At 40.3% G+C, this 22,838-nt stretch overlaps 1 protein-coding gene across 2 annotated transcripts in view; it reads right to left on the reverse strand.

Annotated features, from left to right (window-relative positions):
* FTO (FTO alpha-ketoglutarate dependent dioxygenase) overlaps positions 1-22,838 on the reverse strand; it is a 368,954-nt gene that overhangs the window by 200,900 nt on the left and 145,216 nt on the right. For both annotated transcript variants that reach the window (XM_036081687.2, XM_036081686.2), the window contains exons 5-6: positions 11,243-11,322; positions 4,274-4,417 (exon numbers count right to left, since the gene is read on the reverse strand). In XM_036081687.2, the coding sequence (XP_035937580.2) occupies positions 4,274-4,417; positions 11,243-11,322 (224 nt within the window). The remainder of the gene's footprint in view (positions 1-4,273; positions 4,418-11,242; positions 11,323-22,838) is intronic.

The following is a 22,838-nucleotide window of genomic DNA, read 5'->3' on the forward strand; positions in this document are numbered from 1 at the left end:
AAAAAAGATTTCCAGCCCCTTGATTCAGAGTTTGAGTTAACCAAAAAAAAAAAAAACACAAAAAACCAACAAGAAACGAACAAACAAGCAAAAAAAGCTATTTTAATTTTTTTTTCCTCCCTAAACTGTGAGGATCAGAAAGGAAAAGTTGCTGGGTGGATGCTGCATAAAAGCTGAAGGGTCAGGACTCAGAATACAAGGGAAGCTTGAATTTCTTCAGGGCTAAAAAATAAAAAACAAAATAAGTAATAAATAAATAAATCAAAGGCCAACCACAGCAACTGACCAATAAAGTTCTAAGCATGCTAGGAGTAGGGTCTCCATCCCTTCTCCAGGGTATGGTGCCCCCGGGAAGCTCATAACTATCAGAGCAGAAATAAAAGACAAGCCATCAGGAGGGCTGCGGCCGACTTGAGGCCAAGGACACGCCACGAGTGACGCAGATCCCCGAAGATGTGAGCCTCAGGGAGACAACACACAGGAACTCTCTTGAGGTTCTCTCGGACTTCATGATGCTTATGAACCAAACTCCCAGATTTTGGACATGCCCTTAAAGGAAATTCACTATGATACAATCTTTTGGGCCAATGCAACACAAAGGTAAGCAATGCCCCCAGGAATTTACCCAAAGCCTACTGACAACCTAGAGGCCTTGCAGGTTCTTGAAGGGCCGTCTGAATGATCAGAGAAATATGAAAATATGTCCACAACAGTGTCAGCTTCGTAACTGACTCGGAAAACCATCTCTTCAAACCCTCATAACTAACCAGTACCTGGAACAATCTAAAAGATCTGTCAAGAAACATTTTTCTTCTAAAAGATGTCTAAGAAAAGTCTGAAGGGGAAGAAACCTGCCTACCTGTAACCTTAGGCATTCAACAGTAAAGTTCAAAATCATATTTATGAGCTACTGCATCACCATGTATTGTAAATCATCTCCATTCTCTTACAGGTAAAGCAACTGTCACCTACTTTTCTTCTGCCAAGTTAGTGGGCTCTTGGTTTGGCCCCAGCTCAGCTCACGCAGTTTCCTCATGAGATGCGTGAGCAGGCCCACTGGGGTTAATGTCTCACTGTAGTAACTGAAATAAATTATCTCATTGAGAAAGATGTGAGACCAGGGAGAGATGCTAATGTCCAGTGTATAAAAAGCCACACTTCAAAGCCCCTTTCGAAGTAACTTTAAAGAAGATGCAGGTTTGACCAGACCCAAACTATTTTTAAGAAGGAAAACAATATTTAAAAACATGCAGCAAGATTCTGCTTCCGACTGGACAAAAAAAAAATCTTTGCTAAGCATCTCAAATTAGGAAAAAATAGCTTAAGGTCTTCAGTTCTACTCCCCAAAGTTCCCAAATCGCTTAGTTAGGAGGCATCTAAGGAAAACAGCCACTTCTACACGCACATAGCTTGAAAGCCTGCAGCACATAAAACCAAGGGCTTCGTCCTATAACTGGTGCAGCGGAGGCACATGGCTTTTAAGAAAGAGGAAAGCAAACAATAAAGAACCCGAGGGAACTATTACGGACATGTGTGCTATTGCTTAACAACGGGACCCAGTGGAAAGGCAGCATACCAGGGCTCCATCCCAGGCCAGCGTGCATGGCCGAATAGTATCTGCCGATATGCCTTGACATATGGAATTCATTCTTGAAGGGGATGGCCTTGAAGAATCAAAGACTGGGGGGATGGACAAGAAAGATGAGCACGCACGCTATTCAGATGCAAGATCTCTCTCTCCCTTCAACCCTCGACCAGTCTCAAGGGGCTGAGGCTTCTGATATAGCTCTATCCCACTTTGCTAACGTATACAATGACAAAAGCAGCCAGTCACTTTCTGAGACTAATGGGTTCAGATGACAATATTCTGTTAGATAAACAGGGTGATTGCTACAGACCGCCCCCACCGGCTGATGATAACAAAACATCTCAGTCAATCAGAGAAGAAGACCAGAAGGACAGGGGGCAAAAATAGCCCCGGTAAGTGTTAAAGGGAACACCCATTCTGCTAGCCTGACTCCTAACATTGCAAGGTTTGTAGAGAAGGAAAAGACTTACATTTCCAGATTAGAATTTCTTTACTACAAATATGGAGAAAGACATAACTTTGCTCCCAAGTCTAATTTCAGTGAGGTCACCAGGCCCATAAACGCTTATGTCTCTTGAAGTTCCAGCTATCAACAATGTCTCTAGCAAGGACAGAGAGGAGAAAAAATGGGACACTTATCAGGCACAATGAAGGGAAGAAAGTCAGTCCTGAGTGCAGCTTATGAGCATCAGAAGTGTTGCTCATAAGGAAGAATTCCTTTGCCTTTGGTTCTAGAGATTATGGCAATGTTTCACAAAGTGTGGAGCAGTTCATAAGATCCTAAATATCTCTTTAAAGACATTATATGATATTGTGGAAGCAGACACTGTTTCTCCTCTGCTCCAAACCCCTCAGTGGCTCCCCATTTCCCTCTGAGTAAACGGGAAAAGTGGTTGTCCTTATAGGGACCTCCAAGGACTGATACGATCTGCTGCCTTTCAGTCCCCTAATACCACCTCTGTGACCTCATGTCCTCTAACTCACAGCCCCACTCCTGCCATTCAAGTCACAATGGTAGACTGTCCCTTACCTAGTCTGGAAACACCAGGCATTCTCCCACATCACAGATTTTGCGGTGGCTTCTCCCTCTGCCCAAATGCTGTTCCCCAGATATCTACATGGCTCACTCCTCATGTCCTTTAAGCCCCTGCCCGCGGCACATCTTCTCAGTGGGAATGTTTTCTAGCTCTCTCAATCTAACATACTACCAGATGAACAGATGCACTAAGTTTATTACTTGTCATCTCCCTACACTAGAACGACTGTTTTACTTACCAATATATCTTAAAGCACACAGAAGATACCAGACACAAGGTCAGTCATTACTTGTTGAAAGGATGAAAGAGAACATTTTTATATTCCAAATTCTCCATCAATCCTTCCAATTCTAGCAAAGAGAAAGTCGCAGGTTGGTGATAACCTTCAACAGTTCTCTAGCCCTTGGGAATCTCCGTTTTTCCTTTTAATGTTTTTTGTTTTGAGGTATAATTTACCCATGACAAAATTCACCCCATTTGAAGTATAACATTCAATGTCTGTTAGAAAATGCACGAAGTTGTATGCAAATCTCCCTTCTCCCACGGATAACGGAGACTTGAGGCTCAGAGCCTCCTCCCAGCAAAAGCACCTGCTGGAAGGTGGTAACACTGCTCTGTTTTCAATGGCGATATTTCCCTGGTTCCTTTTTCTTTTGCCTGGGATGCTGGCTTCTATTTACAGTGGTAATGCAAAGCCTCCTTTTCAAAGAAATGTATTTACCTAAAAAATGAGCTGAGTTACGGGGCGCCTGGGTGGTTCAGTCAGTTCAGCATCTGACTCTTGGTTTTGGCTCAGGTCATGATCTCAGGGTCATGGGATCGATCCCCAAGTTGGGCTCTGTGCTCAGCGGGGAGTCCACTTGGGATTCTCTCTCTCTCCCTCTCCCCGCTCTTTCTCGCCTCTAAAATAATAAATAAATAAATCTTTTTAAACAAGTGAGCGGAATTTTTAGAAGTCTTAAATAGACCACAACATGGATGGTCCAAAGATACAGGAACAGCAGAAAGGGTGTTACTGAGAGCAGCAAAGTTTGTGAAACCCTGGATGGTGGGCTCCTGCTGGTCTGACTGCAGAACTGCACCTCATTTTGTAAATAACAAGCAAGGCACTGACACTTGCTCTTAGGGCCCACCCATGATCCCACTGGTCTTTGCGGGAAGACTACTCTTCATGAGTCTCATGCTTCTGCATGTCTTGTGAGCAAGGCACTGACTTCCCTCCACCTCAGCCTCCTACTGCAAGAATGTTTGGTAGCGTAAACAACCTTGGAAGATATAGTTTCTCCTCCAGAACAAAGGGCAGGGATGCTAACAGCCTTGGAGGATAAAGACGGTGTCTGGTTTGGAGCAAAGGTCAGGCATGCTCACTACCTATTATAAAAGATTCAGCTTCCCTTGGCTCAAGTTCCTCTCCTATAACACAAGCCCTGCATGCACCCACATTATGGGCCCACTTTGCATTGTCCTGCAGAGAGAGGCTTACAGAACTGGCACAAAAATGCGGATACTCTGGCTACTGCTGTCGTTGTAGGTAATTAAACTGTTCTTTGCCTCTCACTGAGGAATTTCAGGGCTCATACCCATATGAAATTATGGCAGATCAACTTGTTAGCTCGCAAGTAGCTTCCCAGTTCTTGAAAAGTCTCACCTCGTTGTGGATTTCTTCTCCTTGTTTCAGAACTGCAGGCTCAAAGGATTTCAAAGAAACATCACCATTGTCCACCTCATTACGGACATTCTGCAGAGCCAGCTGGCAGCGCTCTAAGATATAATCCAAGGTTCCGGTCGAGCACTGCAGAGACAGAACCAGCAATCAAGACTGTAAGCAAAATCCAAGTTTACCATACAATGCTTCCTGGGGATGTTCACATTTGTCCCTTTTCCATACATTCACCTGTTGCCCCCACAGCTCAGCCCACATTCAACTTAAGAATTACTATAGTGGCCGGCTCCCTGGGCTCTGTGCTTAGCCTCACTTGGGCCACTCTCCTTGTTGATTTTCTTTTATGATGTGGGCCTTATATCACTAAACCGTAGGCTCTCTGAGGCTAAAACCATGTACATACATATATGTATATATATAACACGTATATACATACACACACACCATTTTATTACATAAATTTTTTCTACAGATACTGCAGTATCTAGAACCAAGTCCTAAATGTAAAAGAAACTTAGTAAGTAGTTTTTGGATGAATAACTAATCAACCAAGAAGTCAAAAATACTGACTTTGTTATAAGTACCCTGAATCTAACAATGGGAAAGAAAGGTAACCAGACTGATCGAATCAACAGCCCACAAAAGGGAATAGTAATGGTGGGAAAAAGAAAAGAGAACATTGAAGTTATAAACACAGGGCAAAGAACTCATTTTCCTTTTCTGCAAAAACCAAGCAGCTGCAGTCCTTGGCGGAATACGTTCTTCAAATAATGGAGAATATGTGGCTCATGCCCTCAAGGCATGTTCAAAGGCATAACTTAGTACCTTGGTATTGGCAAGGGCACAGATAACTAGTTCATCCTTCTCTTTGTCTGTGGGAGCAAAACAGAGGTCAAATGGACAACTCCTCCTTTGAATGATGTATGTCAGAAAAGAAAAGGATGCAGATGGAGTGTGCATCCATTGGTTTTGATGACAACATGATTTCCTAGAATGATAAAAAGCAAGCTATAAATACCTGTTCGACCCAATGAGGAAAATGTATCCCTAAAGTATTTCTCTTTCGACATATATAATTTAAACAGATCCCTTAGAAATAACCTTGAAGGCTAATGCCCTGGTACAAAAATTCTTTCTATGGTTACTGCCATGTTACGCAATGTGTCACGGATAAGCCTGGGAAAAACAAAGTTACAGTGCCAAATACCGAAGCCTGACTAATGTGTATATGAAGATCTCAGAGTGCTGGGAGCACAAGAGCAGGCAGCTCCAATTTGCTACAAAGAAAAGAACAGAAAGCAAAGCTGAATCACCACTCACTTTTGTCCCGGAGCCACTCCTGCAACCTCTTTTAAAATGACGGTCTATCTATAAACATGCTCTACTCACACCTTTACTTTCCCAAGTATTGAGTGACCTATGTAAGAGGTTACTAATCACAATGCCATTTATTGAAAAGACTGGAAATAACCTAAATTTCCCATCAATAGGGGATTTGTGAAATAAACTACAGTGAAGCCATACTGGCAGGCAAAAAAAAAAAGAGGGGGAGGGGTGAGGGAACTTTTTTTCCTGGGTGTTCAGAGTTTTATCTGTTGTACAGAACCTATAATAAGGCCAGTTTTTTTTTGTTTGTTTTGTTTTTTGGCAGGGACGGGTAACAACTTTATTGAGACATAATTCACATGTCATAAAAGTCACACCGTGAAAACATACAATTCATTAGTTTATAGTATATTCACAGAGTTATGCCACCGTCACCACAGTTAACTTTAGAACATTTTGGTCACCTCCCCAAAACAAATGGCATCCCTTAGCAGTCACCTGCTGCCCCCTTCCTGCCAACCTGCCCAGCTCCAGACAACCACCAGTCTATTTCCTGTGACCACAGGTCTGACTATGCGGGACCGCTCCTAAAAATAAAATCATACGATAGGTGATCTTTTGTGACTGGCTTCTTCCCCTGAGCATGACAGTTCAAGGTTCTCCATGTTGTAGCACGTGTCAGTAACTCCTTCCCTTTTACTGCCAAATAATATTTGATTGTATGAAAATACCGCTTTCGCTTTTCCATTCATTATCTGGATTGCTCCCACTTTTTGCCTATTATGAGTCAAGCTGCTAAGAACATTCACGTACGAGTTTTCATCTCTCTCTGGTATGGAATTGCTGGCTCCTGAGGTAACTGTATTTAAAATTCTGAGGAAAGGTCAGCCCGTCCCCCAAAGTGGCTGAACCATTTTATATTCCCTCCAGCAGTGCAGGAGGGTTCTAATTTCTGCACATCTTCACCAATACTTGTCACTGTGATTCTGACTGTAGCCATTCTAGTGGGTGTGAAGTGATAACTCAATATGGCTTTGCTTTGCATTTCCCTGATGACTAATGATGTTCAACATCTTTTCGTGTGTTTATTGGCCACTTGTACATCTTCTTTGCAGACATGTCTCTTCAGATCTTTTGTCATTTAAAAAAATTGGATTATTTATCTTTTTAATTATTGGGTTGTAAGAGTTATTTATATACTCTAGACACAAGTACCCTGTGACATAAATGATGGGAAAATACGTTCTCGCATTCTGTAAGTTCTCTTTCCACTTTCTTGATGGAACCTTTTGAAGCATAATAGGGTTGGGTTTTTTTTTTAATTCTTTTTTTTTTTTTTAAGATTTTGTTTATTTATTGAAAGAGAGAGACACAGCGAGAGAGGGAACACAAGCAGGGAGAGTGGGAGAGGGAGAAGCAGGCTTCCCGCTGGGCAGGGAGCCCGACGCGGGGCTCGATCCCAGGACCCTGGGATCATGACCTGAGCCGAAGGCAGACGCTTAACCAACTGAGCCACCCAGGCGCCCCGGTTTTTTTTTTTTTTAAGATTTATTTATTTGTATGTTTGTTTGTTTTTTAAAGATTGATTTATTTATTTGAGAGAGAGAAAGACAGAGAACAGTGGGGAGGGACAGAGAGAGTCTTAAGCAGATTCAGGGCTGAGCATGGAGCCCAAGGTGGGGCTTGATCTCACGACCCTGAGATTGCAACCTGAGCTGAAACCAAGAGTCAGATGCTTAACTGACTGTGCCACCCAGGTGCCCCTATTTATTGTAGAGAGAGGAGAGAGAGCATGGGGGGAGAGAGAGAGAGAGAATCTCCAGCAGACTCCATGCTGAGTGCAGAGCCCGACATGGGGCTCAATCTCATGACCCTGAGATCATGACCTGAGCCGAAACCAAGAGTTGGACATTCAACCCAATGCACCACCCAGGTGCCCCTGAAGCATAACAGTTTTTCATTTTGGTGAAGTCCAATTTACCTACTTTTTCTTTGGTTGTTTGTGCTTTTGGTGTCATATCTAAAAAAACCACTGCCTACTCCAAAGTATGAATTACATATTGATAAGTTATCACCAAGGCTTACTAAAACAAAAGTACAGAATGGTATGTAGAGTAGGCTACTATTTGTATAAAAAATGTTTTTAATTAAACACATATTTGCTTATATATGTATTAAGTATCACAGAAAGGATAACAAGAAGCTGATAACACTAGTTGCCCCTGGGGAGGAGGAACTGGTTGGCTTTAGGAGGAAGAGACTTTAAACTATTTATTCTTGGGTACTTTCTGAATTTTGAATCATTTGAGTAACTACCTATTCACAATATAATTATATATAAAGTTCATAAAATTTAAATTAAAAAAACAGATTTCTTCTTTTCCAACCAGAAGAAAAAAATCCAATAAGTCGAGAGCTGTCAGACATAATCTAGTCACATGTAACCGAAAAACTAAATAGATTTCTTCTCTGATTAACTAAAATGAAATTCAGAACATCACTTCCTTAAGACAATCTGTTTCTGACATATTTTGAATGGACAGAAAACAGCAAATCATTTTGTGTGGCACAGATAAGACATGCCACGTTAATTCTGTATGAAGGAGAGGACATTTATAAAATAAGTGAGGGCTACAACACTGCATGGATTTTTTCCATCTCTTCTCTTGAGGGAAATAATAATGTGACTTTCATGTTAGGAAAAAAAAATCTTTTCCCTCTTTTATTACTGACAACAATACGACATGAAATAAAAATTTTTAAGTAAGATAAAATAATAATCCTGTCACCTTATTTTAATTATTTTTATTGCACATGATTCTTTGTTTTCCCACACGGCTGTGATCACACTGTGTACACACTGATGTGTACATTCAGTGTCTATTCTGTTTTTCTCTGTACGTTAAGTACTCAAAATAAGTATTTTCAATGGTCGCTCACTGAGGTGATACTAATTTAATTAACTAGTCATGTACTACAGAGGCACTAAAGTTCTGTCCAGCTCTTCACTACTCTTAGTCACTCTAAACATTTTTATATGTGTGTGTGTTATCTTTCTTTGAAGTGTTTCCTAAGTTTGACTCCCAAAAACAGTGTTATCAGATCAAAGATATTTTTATGGTACTTTATACACATCCCCATATAGCTTTCCAAAAAGTATACCAATTAGAAAAACTTCCAGAAGTATATGAATATACCTGTTTCACCATAACTTTACCAACACTGAACATTATCATTTTTGACTTTCCATAGAAATAAAAAGTTACCTTAAAATGGTGATGTTTCAAAAATTACTTTTTACTTTAAGGTGATTATTAAAGCCTGTATACATAAGATCACATAAAACAAAGTCAGCTAACTTCTTCTTAAAAGGCCAGATAGTAAGTATTTTAGGCTTGCAGGCCTTAAGGTCTTTTGCGACTCTGCAGCTTTGCCTTTGTAACTCCAAAGCAGCCATAAACTATATGGAATCAAATGAGTGTGGCTGTGTTTCAATTAAAATTTTTTTATTAAAACAGCTGGCTAGCCCATGGGCCACAGTTTGCTGACCCTGATCTATAATATAGAAAGCAAGATTGTTACATCATTCACAGTGGAGGTATCTAATTAGTAGCTTGAACTCAAGTACAGAGACTATAAAAGACATAGATTTGAGATAATGTGTTTCTCCCAAGAGCATCACTACACAAACCCGCTTCTTTATTTAAAAGTTAATTAATGCTCACAATGTTGCCTAAAACTTAGAGGACACAAATACAGCTGTGATTAAAGCAGAAAATGCTGAACCTCAGGATATTCTGAAAGCACCGCTATCCTCATAAAATTGGTCCACCTGGAAAAAAAGGAAATCAGGGCACAGGGGTACTGTTCAAACTGTACTCTGGAGGGCCTCTTTGGGCGGCTTCTGTGTAGGCATGTCCTACTGCAGGACGGGGAGGAGGAGAGCTTTAGTCCCTTGTTTGCCTTTATCTGCCAGACCGCTCCACTGGTCAGCTCCAACTCAGCCTGTTCAAAACTGAATGAACTACTGTCTTCCCCCAATGTCTTCAACTGCTGTTTCTATTAATGGCAATGTCATCCCCAAATCACCCAGGCTTGAGAGTCAGCCAAGAGCCTGGCACAGCAAAAGCATCCAATAAAGAGTTCATTCGTTTGTCCATACACACATTCCTCCTTCTATTCCTCCCTCTACTCAGTCAGTCCTTCCTTCCCGACTGCCTAACAGAACTTACTTTCAGGTCTCTCAGATAATTATCCGTGTGTTTATTTGTTTGTGATCTGTCTCCCCAACTAAAATGGAAGTTCAACAAAGGGAGTGGCCACAGATGTCCTGGGGATGATGTTGATGGCTCTCTCAAGCCCATCTTGCCACTGGACATGTGACAGGCACTCAAATATTTGGATGAGCGAATGGAAGAGAGGGGGCAAGGGACATGAGGAGAAAGGGACGAAGGCATGTTTCATGGGCTGGATGGCATCTTGATTTAATAGATACTCAGGCCCTCTCTGACCCACAGCAACATGACCAGTCCACGAGAAAAGCCACTTAATTACCATACGACATGCCACTGCTTTACAGACTCAGTCTCGGGACTGAGAAGAACCTGTGCTTGTGTTCCCCTGCCACTTTGTTGTATCCCTTCTGCCCAACTTCCCACCCTGGTCCCCCTGTGGCACGATGGAAAGTCAATCTACAAAACAAAGCACAGATAACAAGCTTGGATATGAAGTCAACTTGTAGGCCTTCTCATGATTATTCCCCTGCTCTCTGGAACCTTCCTTAACTGATCACAGAGTACTGCAGGGTGACTACTAGGAGTTTTTCCCACCTCCTAAGTTTCCATTCTGAACTGGTCTAATCAGCTGACCATCAGCCACCGCAAGTGGTGGCAGAATTTAGCACTAAAGTCTGGGTTATGAACTCAACTGGGGAGCTCAGAAATTACTGGGCACCACTGTAACTCTCTCCTTAATTTACATTCACATGCCCAGAAGCCTGACCCAAAAGTTAAGGGAAATGTAAATTCTCAACCACCGGAGCCTGGTCACAGCTAACACATGCACAAGCACACAAACCCTCCCCACTTCCTTTTTTTTTTTTTTAAAGATTTTATTTATTTGACAGAGACAGACAGAGCGAGAGAGGAAACACAAGCAGGGGGAGTGGGAGAAGGAGAAGCAGGCTTCCCGCTGAGCAGGGAGCCCGATGCAGGGCTCGATCCCAGGACCCTGGGATCATGACCTGAGCCAAAGGCAGACAGTTAACGACTGAGCCACCCAGGCGCCCCCTCCCCACTTCCTTCTGGCCATCTCCTGTCCTTGACCTTGACAGATAAGAACCCCTTAGACAATCTCTAGCTAGCAACACCTGCCAATAGCATTTTACCTTCTCCAAGAAACAGAATCCCAAAGAAGCAAAATATACTAATCCCATGCTGTGAACACACTTTTTAAAACTGTATCCCACACAACTCAAAGCTAATAAAGCAAGTAAATAAAGGCTAACGTCAAGTTCGATGGAAGCAATTTTCCTATCAAATACTCTTCCAAAACTCTATGCAAAATTGCTCATTCAACCACTGCTGTCACATCCAATTAAGTTGGAATCACATTTTTATTAACACTTACCTCTGCCACTCGGTGGGTGGAACTAAACCGAGGTGGTAAACCAGCCAAAACACAGTGTTGGTGGGTGGCATTGAGATCATCTGTAGGAAAAATACCAAAAATTAAAAAAAATAAAACCACACACACACACATTTATTAGTCACTATAAACTATTCAACAAAAATACAAAGTAAACAGTAAATCCATCATTCAAGGACAACAATAACCAGGGAATTAACACCTACTTTGTATTCTTTAAACCATTCTTTACAACTAGGATGACTTTGTGTGTATATAAGTATAGAGAGAGAGACATCAAAACCATGACACTTCCAAGAGCAAAAGGGGATGTTAATTATTCCAAGACAACAGGTGTTCAGGGCTGTCTTTAGCAAACAGGATACATGGTTACCCTACTTATGTGTGGTCTTATGATGCCCACTCATCACTAAGTTTACTATTTATGAGCTTCTTTCTCATTCTCATGATACATCAAATTCTACCCATGCCTTTAGATAATAAGCCAAAATTTTTTTAAACTATTTGGGGTGGAACAGCTTTCATCTGAAAATCTGCCTCTTTCTCTCCCCAATCAAAGTATCAATTTTGCCCTAACAACTTTTCCAGGCAAAAAACCAACCAACTCAGCAGTTGGCAAAGTTTTGGCACTCAGGTCAGAATTCAAGCCTATGGATTCACAGCCCAAGAATGGAGTAGGTGGTGAATTCATCAGCTGAAGAAGAAGCCTAAAACCACACACAGTGGAAGAAAAACCAATGGCCAAGTTGTTGCGTACTCTAGGAAATGATGCCACATGTCCGGCAACATCTCTATCACCTCTGCTTAGGACATCACTTCCTCTATTACAAAGCAGAGAGGGGAACAGTACTATTCCCCAGCACTGGGTGATTTCCTACATAGGTAACAGAGGCTTCTTACCAAGATACCAACACTCATAACGATTTAAACTAAACGGCAAAACCACCACACCCCTTACAGGGCAGCAAAATTAACTTCTAAACAAAATAATGGAAATGCAAAATGTCAACTGAAGGTCTCCTGCTTCTGGACATTCCGGAGTACCAGTGACAAGGTTTGCCCTCCTACCTTAAACAACTATAAAAATGGACCAAAAAAATAGGAAACAAACATTTCTGACACTGGAAAAGAGAGCAAGATACAATCCCAAAGATAGAAAAACAAAATAGGTGAGGCCTAAAATTGCCCTAGCTTACAAACCTGGAACAGTTTCAAAGCCAGAGTAGAGCGGGGTGGGGGGGGAGTCAGGCAGAACCCAGAGTTTTCAGTTTTCCTTCTTGTGGAATTGTGAAGACAGAGACTGGAGTTTAGGAAAGCCAGGCAACAAGGACTGTAAGACAGAATACTGGAATAGGAGAACCCATACAGAGAGAAAACAAGCAGACATCTGTAGAAGGGTTCCTTCCAAGTCTATGGCTGAGCACTAACGTGTGTAGGTGGAAATGAAAACTTCCCAAGGGCAGGAAAAGAAGCATCAGCAAACAATAGGCTGAACAAATCTCAGAGCTCACACAGGGCTGGGGATATTTTGTGTTCTCAGCAGTCAGAATGGCTCCTACTACATGAGATAATGGATAGAGTCCTTGGAAAAGCATTAGTAGTAGAGCTAAACTAGTTCTACATCAAAGGCTGCCCTAGATCCACTTAATAGCTTAAAAGCAAGCCTCAAAAGTACCCAAGTTATTCCAAATAGTTTAGTCATTAGAGCAAAGTCCAACACTATTCAAAAGAATTTAACACAATCAGATACCCAATAAAATTCACAATATCCAGCATCCACTTGAGAAGTAACAGAGAAGAGGGGTGCCTGGCTGGCTCAGTTGGCAGAGCTTATGACTCTTGATCTCAGGGTTATAAGTTTGAGCTCCATGTTGGGTACAGAGATTACTTAAAAATGAAATGTTATAGCGGCACCTGGGTGGTTCAGTCAGTTAAGCGTCCAACTCTTAGTTTCGGCTAGGTCATGATCGTGGGATCAAGCCCCACATCAGGCTCCACACTCAGTGGGGAGTCCACTTCTCTCCCTCTCCTTCTGACCCTTCCCCTCCTCATGCTCTCTCTCCCCCTCCCTCTCAAAAATAAATCTTTTGAAAAAGTAAAATCTGGGGCACCTGGGAGGCTTAGTCGGTTAAGCGTCTGCCTTCAGCTCAGGTCATGATCCCAGGGTCCTGGGATTGAGGCCTGCGTCGGGCTCCCTGCTCAGCGGGGAGCCTGCTTCTCCCTCTCCTCCCCACTTGTGCTCTCACTCTCTCTGTTGCTCTCTCAAATAAATAAATAAAACCTTTAAATAAAAAATAAAATCTTATAAAAAAAGTAACGGAGAAGAGAAATGAAAGATATATATGACATATATGACACATATATATAAGATGTATACATATCTTTCTTTCACATATACATCTTTCATACATATAAATAAATTAAAGGAAGCTTCTAAAGATGAAAAATGTATCTGAAATTTAAAAAATCACACTGAATGAGATTAATAGCACTTTAGACACTGCAGAAAAATCAGTGAACTAGAATACATAGAAATAGAAACTACCCAAAAGTGAAGCACACAGAGAAATAAAGACTACAGATAAATCAAAGGGCATCAATGATCTATGAGATACTACTGATCAGTGTAACATAACTATAATTTGATTCTCAGAAGAAAAAGAATTACACAGGTGGGCACCTGGGTGGCTCAGTCAGTTAAGCATCTAACTCTTGGTTTCAGCTCAGGTCATGATCTCATGGTTCGTGGGATTAGCCCTGAGTCAGTCTCTGCGGTCAGTGTGGAGTCAGCTTCGGATTCTCTCTCTCCTCTTCCTTTGCCCATTCCCCGCTCCCGTGTGCATGTGCACTCTCTCTCAAGTAAATAAATAAATCTTTAAAAATAAAAAAAGAGGGAGATTGACAAAAAAAAAATATCTGAAGAAATGAGGTCCAAAGAGAAAAATCGGAACAAAGAACAAGGGCAACAAATAGCAAATCAAAGGGCATCAATGACCTATGAGATACTACTGATCAGTGTAACTATAGGGTAGCTATTAAACCAATTATATCAATAATCACTTTTAATGTCAGAGGAGTAAACACACCAATTAAAAGACAGACATTGTCAGAGTGGATGAAAAAACAAAACACAACTAAAAAAAAAACAAGAACTATATGTTGTCTATAAGAAATTCACTACTATAAAGTCACATATAAATTAAAAATAAAGGGGTGGAGAAAGATATTCTGTGCTAACAATAATCAAAACAAAGCTGGAGTACCTATATGAATTTCAGACAGAGCAGACTTCAAAACAAGTAAATTACCAAGGACAAAAAGGGCAGTACATAATGATAAAAGGTCAATCCTCTATGAAGATATCACAATCTTTAATGTGTATGTACCTTATAAGAGAGTCAAATTACATGAAGCAAAATCTAACAGAACAGTAAGGACAAGCAGACAAATCCACTATTATAGCTGGAGATTTCAACATCTCCTATCAGAAATGGACAGATCCATTAGGCAGAGAATCAATAAGGACACAGTTGAACTCAAGAATACCATCAATCAACTGGATATAACTGACATCTATAGACTACTTCATACAACAAGAGCTGAATACACATTCTTCTCAAGCTCATATGGAACATTCACCAAGACAGACCATATTCTGGGACCCCCCAAAAAAAAAAAATGTCAAAGAATAGAAATCATACAATGTCTGCTCTCAGACCATACAGGAAATAGACTAGAAATCAGTAACATAAAGACAGCTAGAATATCTCAAAATACTTAAGAGACTAAAGAACTTCTAAATACCATGGTGAAAGAAGAAATATCAAGAGAAATTTTAAAGTATTTTTAACTAAATGAAAATGAAAATACAACATCAAAATTTGTGATATGCAGCCAAAGCACTTTGAAGAGTAAAAATTAACACACTGAATGCAATATATTACAAAGGAAAGATCTAAACTCCATAATATAAGCTTCAACCTTAGGAAATTAGAAAAAGGAGAGCAAATTAAATCTAAAAGAAAAAAAATAATAATTAGAACAGAAATCAATGAAATGAAAAACAGAAAATCAACAGAGAAAGTCAATATAACAAAGCTGGTTCTCTGAAAAGACCAATAAAATCAATAAGCCCCTATCTAGGCTAAGAAAAAAAAATAGGAAAAACACAAATTACTAATACCAGAAATAAAAAAAACACACTAAGTATAGCTGGCTCTACACTCCTGATTTACATACTCTTTTGTATGTCATGTTATACTTCAATAAAAATAAAGTTTAATGTAAAAAAAAAAAAGGGAACATCACTACAGATCCTATGGATATTAAAAGGCAAATAAAGTAAAACTATGAACAGCTCTATGCCTACAAATTTGTAGGCATACATAATGTAGATGAAATGGACCAATTCTTGGGGCACCTGGGTGGCTCAGTTGGTTAAGCACCTGCCTTTAGTTCAGGTCATGATCCCAGGGTCCTGGGATAGAGCCCCGCATTTGGGCTCCCTGCTTAGCAGGGAGTCTGCTTCTCCCTCTGTCCCTCCCCACTGCTCATGCTCTCTCTCACTCTCTCAAATAAATAAAATCTTTAAAAAAAGAAAAGAAAGAAAAAATGGACCAATTCTTTGAAAGACTCAATCTGCAAAAACTTACATAAAAAATAGATAATCTAAATAGGCCTATGTGTACTGAAGGAATTGAATCAAAATTAATTACCTTCCCAAACAGAAAGCACCAGGCCCAGATGGGTTCACTGGTGAATTCTTTTTTTTTTTTTTAATTATGTTCAATTAGCCAACATATAATACCAACCATTTAAGGAGGAAATTATACCCATTCTTTAAAAACTCTTGCAGAAGAAAAACATGGAAGGAAGACTTCCTAATTCACTATGAGACCAGCAATACCCTAATAGAAAAACCAGACAAATCTATTACAAGAAAACTACAAATCAATATCTCTTAAGAACATGAATGCCAAAATACTCAACAAAATATTAGAAATAGAAACCAACAATGTATATTTTATATACTTTTTTACACATCTTAAGAGACTTATATGCAACAACCAAGTGAAACTTATCCAGGTATGCAAGGCTGGCTCAATATTTGAAAATGAATTAATATAATCCATCACATCAACAGGATAAAGAAGAAAAAGCACATGATCATATCAACAGATGCAGAAAAAAACATCTGACAAAATCCAACACAAATCCATAATAAAAACTCCCGGTAAGCTACGACTAGAGAGTAACTTATTCAATGTTATAAGGACCATCTATAAAATACCTACAGCTAACATCACACTTAACCTTGATTTCTCACTAAGATTGAGAACAGGGCAAGAATGTCTCTTCTTATCAGTCCTTTTCAATAGCACACTAGAAGTGCCAGCTAATACAATGAGACAAAAAAAGAAAATTAAAGGTATACAGACTGAGAAGGAAGAGATAAACTGTCCTTCTTCATAGATGATGTGACTGTCTCTGTAGAAAATCCAAAAGAATCAACAAAAAAAAACCCTCCTAGAATTAATAAGCAATTTCAGCATAGCTGCAGGATATAAGGTTAATATACAAAAGTCAATCACTTTCCTAATGAATAAGTGGAATTTCAAAGTAAAAACATATGTACAAGGATCTACATAAAGAAAACCAAAGGGGCATGCGGGTGGTTCAGTCAGTTAAGCATCTAACTCTTGATTTCGGCTCAGGTCAGGATCTCAGGGTTGTGAGATAGAACTCTGCTTCAGGCTCCATGCTGGGGCATGGATCCTACTTAAGATTCTCTCTCTCCCTCTCCCTCTGCCCCTCCCTGTCTTCCCTCCCTCTCTCTACTAAAAAAAGAAAAAAGAAAAGAAAACCAAAAAACCCTGATGAATAAAATCAAAGAACTAAATGAATGGAGAGATACTGCATGTTCATGGACAGAAAGACTCAATATTGTCAAGATGTCTGTTCTTCCCAACTTGATCTATAAATTCAATGCAATCCCAATCAAAATCCCAAGTTATTTTGGGGATACTGACAAACTGATTCTATAGTTTATACAGACAGACAAAAGACGCAAAATAGCCAACACAATATTGAAGAAGAACAATGTTGGAAGATTTATTTACCCAACTTCAAGAATTACTATAAAACTACAGTAATCAAGATAATGTTTTATTGGCAAAAGAACAGGCAAATAGATCAACGACAGAAAAAAAAGAGAATCCAGAAAAAGAGTCACATAAATACAGTCAACTGATCTTTGACAAAGGAGCAAAGGCAATACAGTGGAGCAAAGATATTCTCTTCAACAAATGGTGCTCGAACAACTGGACATCCGCATGCAAAAAAAAAAAAAAATTGAATCTAGACACAAATTTTACACTTTTCACAAAAATTAACTCAAAATGGATCATAGATCTAAATATAAAATGCATAAAACTCCTAGAAAATAACATAAGAGGGAATCTAGATGACTTTGGGCGTGGTGATGACTCTGGTTACAACACCAAAGGCACAACCCAGGAAAGAAATAATTGGTAAACTGCACTTCAGAAAAATTAAAAACTGTTCTGTGAAAGACACTGTCATGAGAAGAAGACAAGCTGCAAACTGGGACAAAATATTTGCAAAAGACATGTTCAATAAAGGACTGTAATTCAAAATACAAAGAACTCTTAAAACTCAACAACAAGAAAACAAACAACTTTATTGAAGAAATGGGCAGAAGACCTGAACAGACACCTCACCAATATACAGGTTGCAAATAAGCATATGAAAGGATGCTCATTATCATTTGTCACAGAAGTGCAAATTAAAACAAGATACTACTACCCACCTATTAGAATGGCCAAAATCCACTGATAACTGATAACACCAAATGCTGACAAAAATAATGGAACAAGAGAACATGCATCCGCTGCTGGTGGGAATGCAAAATGATACAGCTGTTTTGGAACGCCATTTGGTTTGGTGATTTCTTACAAAACTAAATATACTCTCACGGTAAGATTCAGCAATTGCCCTCCTTGATATTCACCCAAATGAGTTGAAAACTATGTCCACACAAAAAGCTGTGAACAGATGTTTATAGCAGCTTTATCAACAACTACCAAAACTTGGAAGCAACCAAAATGTCTGTCAGTAGGTGGAGAGATAAACTGTGGCCCATTCAGACAATAGGATAATATTCAGCACTAAAAAGAAATGAGCTATCAAGTCATGAAAAGAAATGAGGAAACTTAAATACATATTAATAAGTGAAAGAAGCCAGTCGGAAAAGGCTATATACTGTAAGATTTCATTCTGGAAAAGACAAACTACAGAGAAAATAAAAAGTTGCCAGGCGTTGAGTGTGGGGGAGGGCATGAATAAGGGATTACAGAGGATTTTTAGGGCAGTAAAACTATCCTGTGTGATACTGTAATGGCAGATATAGGTCATAATACATTTTTTAAATCTATAAAACATATCCATAAAATATACAACACCAAGAGTAAACTCTGGTGGATTTGGTGATAATGATGTGTCGATGTAGGTTAATCAATTACAACAAATGTCCCACACTGGTGCAGGATGTAGACAGTGGGAAAGGCTGTGTATGCATGGAGACAGAGGTACTGGGCAACGCTCTGTACTTTCTGCTCAACTTTGCTTGGAACCGTTTTAAACTGCTCTAAAAAATAAACTATTTTTTTTTTAATTATCAACTGAAAAGTCTTTGGAAAATTCTTTAAGACTCCATAGCTCACACTCTTGAGACCAATATACAGGTATATAACTACACAGTTACTCTCCCAGGGTGTTCTCATAGCAAAAGAAAACACTTATTTGCATCACTTGATTTAATATTTGGATGAGCAACTACTCTGGGTCAAGCACCATGAACAAAACGGAGCCCGTGCTCTCATGGAGATTATATTATGATGGGGGAGATACAGAATAAGTAAAGAAACGAGAAATTCAGACATGAGTTGCTATGGAGAAAACAAAGGATAATTTAAGAAGAGTAAGAGTTAGTGGGGGTGTGCGGGAATGATGCACTACTGTATATGGAACCGTGGCTGGGGAGAGTTAACTTGGCCGGAGATCTGAATAATGAAGATCCAGGCAATGTCAATGTCTGGAATGAGAGGTGGGAACAAGCTGGTTGTATTTGAGACTATAGCTTGCTGCTCAAGGTGGAGAGGGGAAGTGGAACAGATGAAGGCGGCCTCCGTTGGTCATGGTCAGAATTTGGGGTTTAAGTCTAGATACAATGGGAAACCATTAGAAAATTTTAAGCGGGGAAAAAAATGTGATCCAAGTCTGAAGAGACCACTCTGGCAGCTTTCTGGAAAAGAGGGAGGACTGAGAAGGGCAGGCTTTGAAGCAGGAAGACCAGCAGGGAAGCTGCTGCCATAATCCATGCGGGCTGATGGTGACTTGGACCACGGGGACAGAGGGGAAGATGGTGAGCAGTCATCAGATTCAGAATGTTTTAGAGAAAAACAGTAAGACCTGCTAATAGACTAGATAAGTGAAGCAGGGGAGAGAGAGAAATTAAGAGCAATTTTGGGGGTTTTCACAGCAAAAATTGATTGAAGATGATTAAGTCACAAAACAATAGGTTGTTGTATAAACAGTATTAAAAAATGCAGTGAAAGGTGAGGATGGAGACAACAGTGACAAACATGGAGTTTTAAATTCAAAGAAAAGGACAAGGAAGGAATGGAGGATCAAAGCTGATCCAACCTCGGCAGATGGGCTCAGAAGCGCGGCTTCAAGTCTGATGAAGAAGGCTAAATGACAAGTCTCCCTCTCACAGTTTGTCCCCCTCTGAGGCCTCTGTTTAAGGATACACCTGAGGATTTCTGGTTAACCTGGACTATTTCGCCTAAAGGGAGTTTCAGAATCAAAAGAACAAAACAAAACAAAAAGCAGAGGTTGGAGAAGGTTCCCTCGGCCAGATTCCCATAAAGGGTTGAAATTAATTTCTAAGAAATACATAAATGCCCTTCTCATCTACCCAAATAGAAGTCTTACTGCTCCTACGCTATTAATACTAGGATCCACGGACATCATAAAGAAAGAGAAAACATCTTTAAAAAAAAAAAAAGATTTTATTAATTTGAGAGAAAGAGTGCACCAGCGGGGGGGAGGAGCAGGGGGAGAGGGAGAAGCAGGCTCCCCGATGAGCAGGGAGCCCGATGTGGGGCTCGATCCCAGGACCCCGGGACCATGACCTGAGCTGAAGGCAGACGCTTAACTGACTGAGCCACCCAGGCGCCCCAGAGAGAAAATATCTTAATGAACACTGGTTTTGTTCCACTGAGGGGCAACTAGCCTGATGCAGCCGAGTGGCAAACGCAACACTGGAAGTTAAGACACTGAGGCCCGTACCTTTATTGAAATCCTTGGCAACCTCCTAATCAAACAATTCTTGAAATTGCTCCCAATTGTCTCTAATCCTTTATGGCTTCTAGAAAGAACCTTGTAATTTTCACTCACGAGCTTCTAATTTATCTAAAACTCTAAGTCTGTACAAGTGGCTCTGGCTTCATGGTATGTACATCTTAAAAGATACGCTAAAGACATTTCCAGCTTTACAAAAGACGCCTCCTCATCACTTCTAGGAAGAAAACATGCAAGAATGTCTATCTGCCAGAGCTATTTCAGAATATAGCTAAAAATGGACTGATTCTATATTCAAGTGGAATCTGAGTTTGTAGAATTTATTCAACAAAACAAATAGAAAAGAAGCTCTCACTCTTTGCTGGCTAAATGCTGTGTGCTCTGTCGGTGGGTGAAAAGAGCTCTGGACGTCCACTGTAGCATGAAATCTCATCTCATATATAAAAGACCATAGATGCAAAGGCATAATTTCCGCTAGGGTGACCAATTCATGCCCACGAGTCTCCTGAAACCCCACTTACTGAGATCCCCTCCTGCACGGACCAACCGGGACAGTTGGTCACCCCAAATTTAACCCAGCCCCTTACTTCCTTGGTTTTGTTGTCCAGTGTGTTACCTGGGCTATTTCATCCCAAATTTCTTAAAGTAACAATCAGGAGCTTCGCTAAAGGCACACTTCTGAGCTAAATAGGCCCAATACTGAAATCCAATCTTCCTGGCTTCACGCAGTCACTGAAGCTTTTCATTCTTACTTACCTGTCCATTCTCATCGCTCAATCTTAATATTTATGACCTTATTTTTCCTAGACATGGGGACATCCATGACTGAGAACATATTCAGAATTTAACAGCCAACAAAAGGGGGGAGGGGAAGCTTCCCAGCAAGATGTCGGTACAGACTCAGGCCTCTCGACCTGCCCCATTCCCAGCTTCCCCAAGGACACGGTCAGGGGACTATTCAGTTAGGTCAAAACTTTTGTCAGCACTAAATATTAGAGAAAGGTGCTTAATATGCCAGAAATTGCAAGGGGTGTTTCTGGATACGGTTAGGCGGGATGAGATTAAAGAAGGGGCAAAGCGGGCTGCCTCCTGAGTGTCCACGCTGACAGAGCAGTTCCAGGTAAATACAGCAAGCCAATCCTGGAAGCAGCACTCTCCCTTGAACTCAAAAGAAGAATGGGAGGGTACGACCGGCTACAAGGCACCCACAGGGCAGACCTCCTGCCTCTGCGGGGTGGCCTTAAATGCAGGCAACCTGTGGTACTCAGAGACCCCAGGACATGTTGCTGGTATAAGCTGCCACCTTGAGAAGAAGCCTGGCATTGCTGAGGTGAGAAACCGGAGCAAGCAGGTATACCGAGGATGGTCAAAAGCGGTCATGGTTTGCCCATACGGCAAGCATCTACACCACACAAGACACTACAGTTCATGAAATCTCTTATCTGGCCATGGAAGGACAGATACGTTTTCATCCTTCCTCCTTTCGACTGAAGGATTTGGCCAGGAATGTATGCCAAGTTTTCAAAAGCAACAATCTCAACACCAATGTGCCTATAAACCAGTACTACTCCTCCTTCTATAAGGAGAAACAGAGAGGGACAAATCACCAGACTCATGTGAAAACACTGCAGTTCAAAGGAAAAGAACTACTTTGAAACTATCTCTGCTCAAAAGGTTTTACTCAAACTGAGAAGACAAATTTTTTATAAAATGCTCAGTATTTTAAGAAGACACTTGATTTAAGAAGGTACTGCATCTGAAAATGGAGCAAGTAGAAATGAAGATGGAACAGTCTGCGATCAGGAAAGATTGCTTGGAGTTGATTTTTTTAATAGTGTCACTTCAATGAAAATGATGGAAGATAGAGTGGACAACAGAACACAGCCTGCTCAGCAGGAAGCCTGCTTCTCCCTCTCCCACTCCCCCCACTTGTGTTCCCTCTCTCGCTGTGTCTCTCTGTCAAATAAATAAATAAAATCTTAAAAAAAAAAAAAAGAACTACAACTCAGAGGCAAAAAACAAGCAATCCAATTAAAAATAGGCAGAAGATTTGAATAGACATTTTTCTAAAGGTACATGAAAAGATGCTCAAAATCACTAATCATCAGGGAAATGCTAATTAAAACCACAATGAGATATCACCTCACACCCGTCAGAATGGCTATTACCAAAAAAATAAGAAATAACAATGCTG

The sequence above is a fragment of the Halichoerus grypus genome, chromosome 15 (assembly GCF_964656455.1).
Source record: "Halichoerus grypus chromosome 15, mHalGry1.hap1.1, whole genome shotgun sequence".
Classification (NCBI taxonomy): Eukaryota; Metazoa; Chordata; class Mammalia; order Carnivora; family Phocidae; genus Halichoerus; species Halichoerus grypus.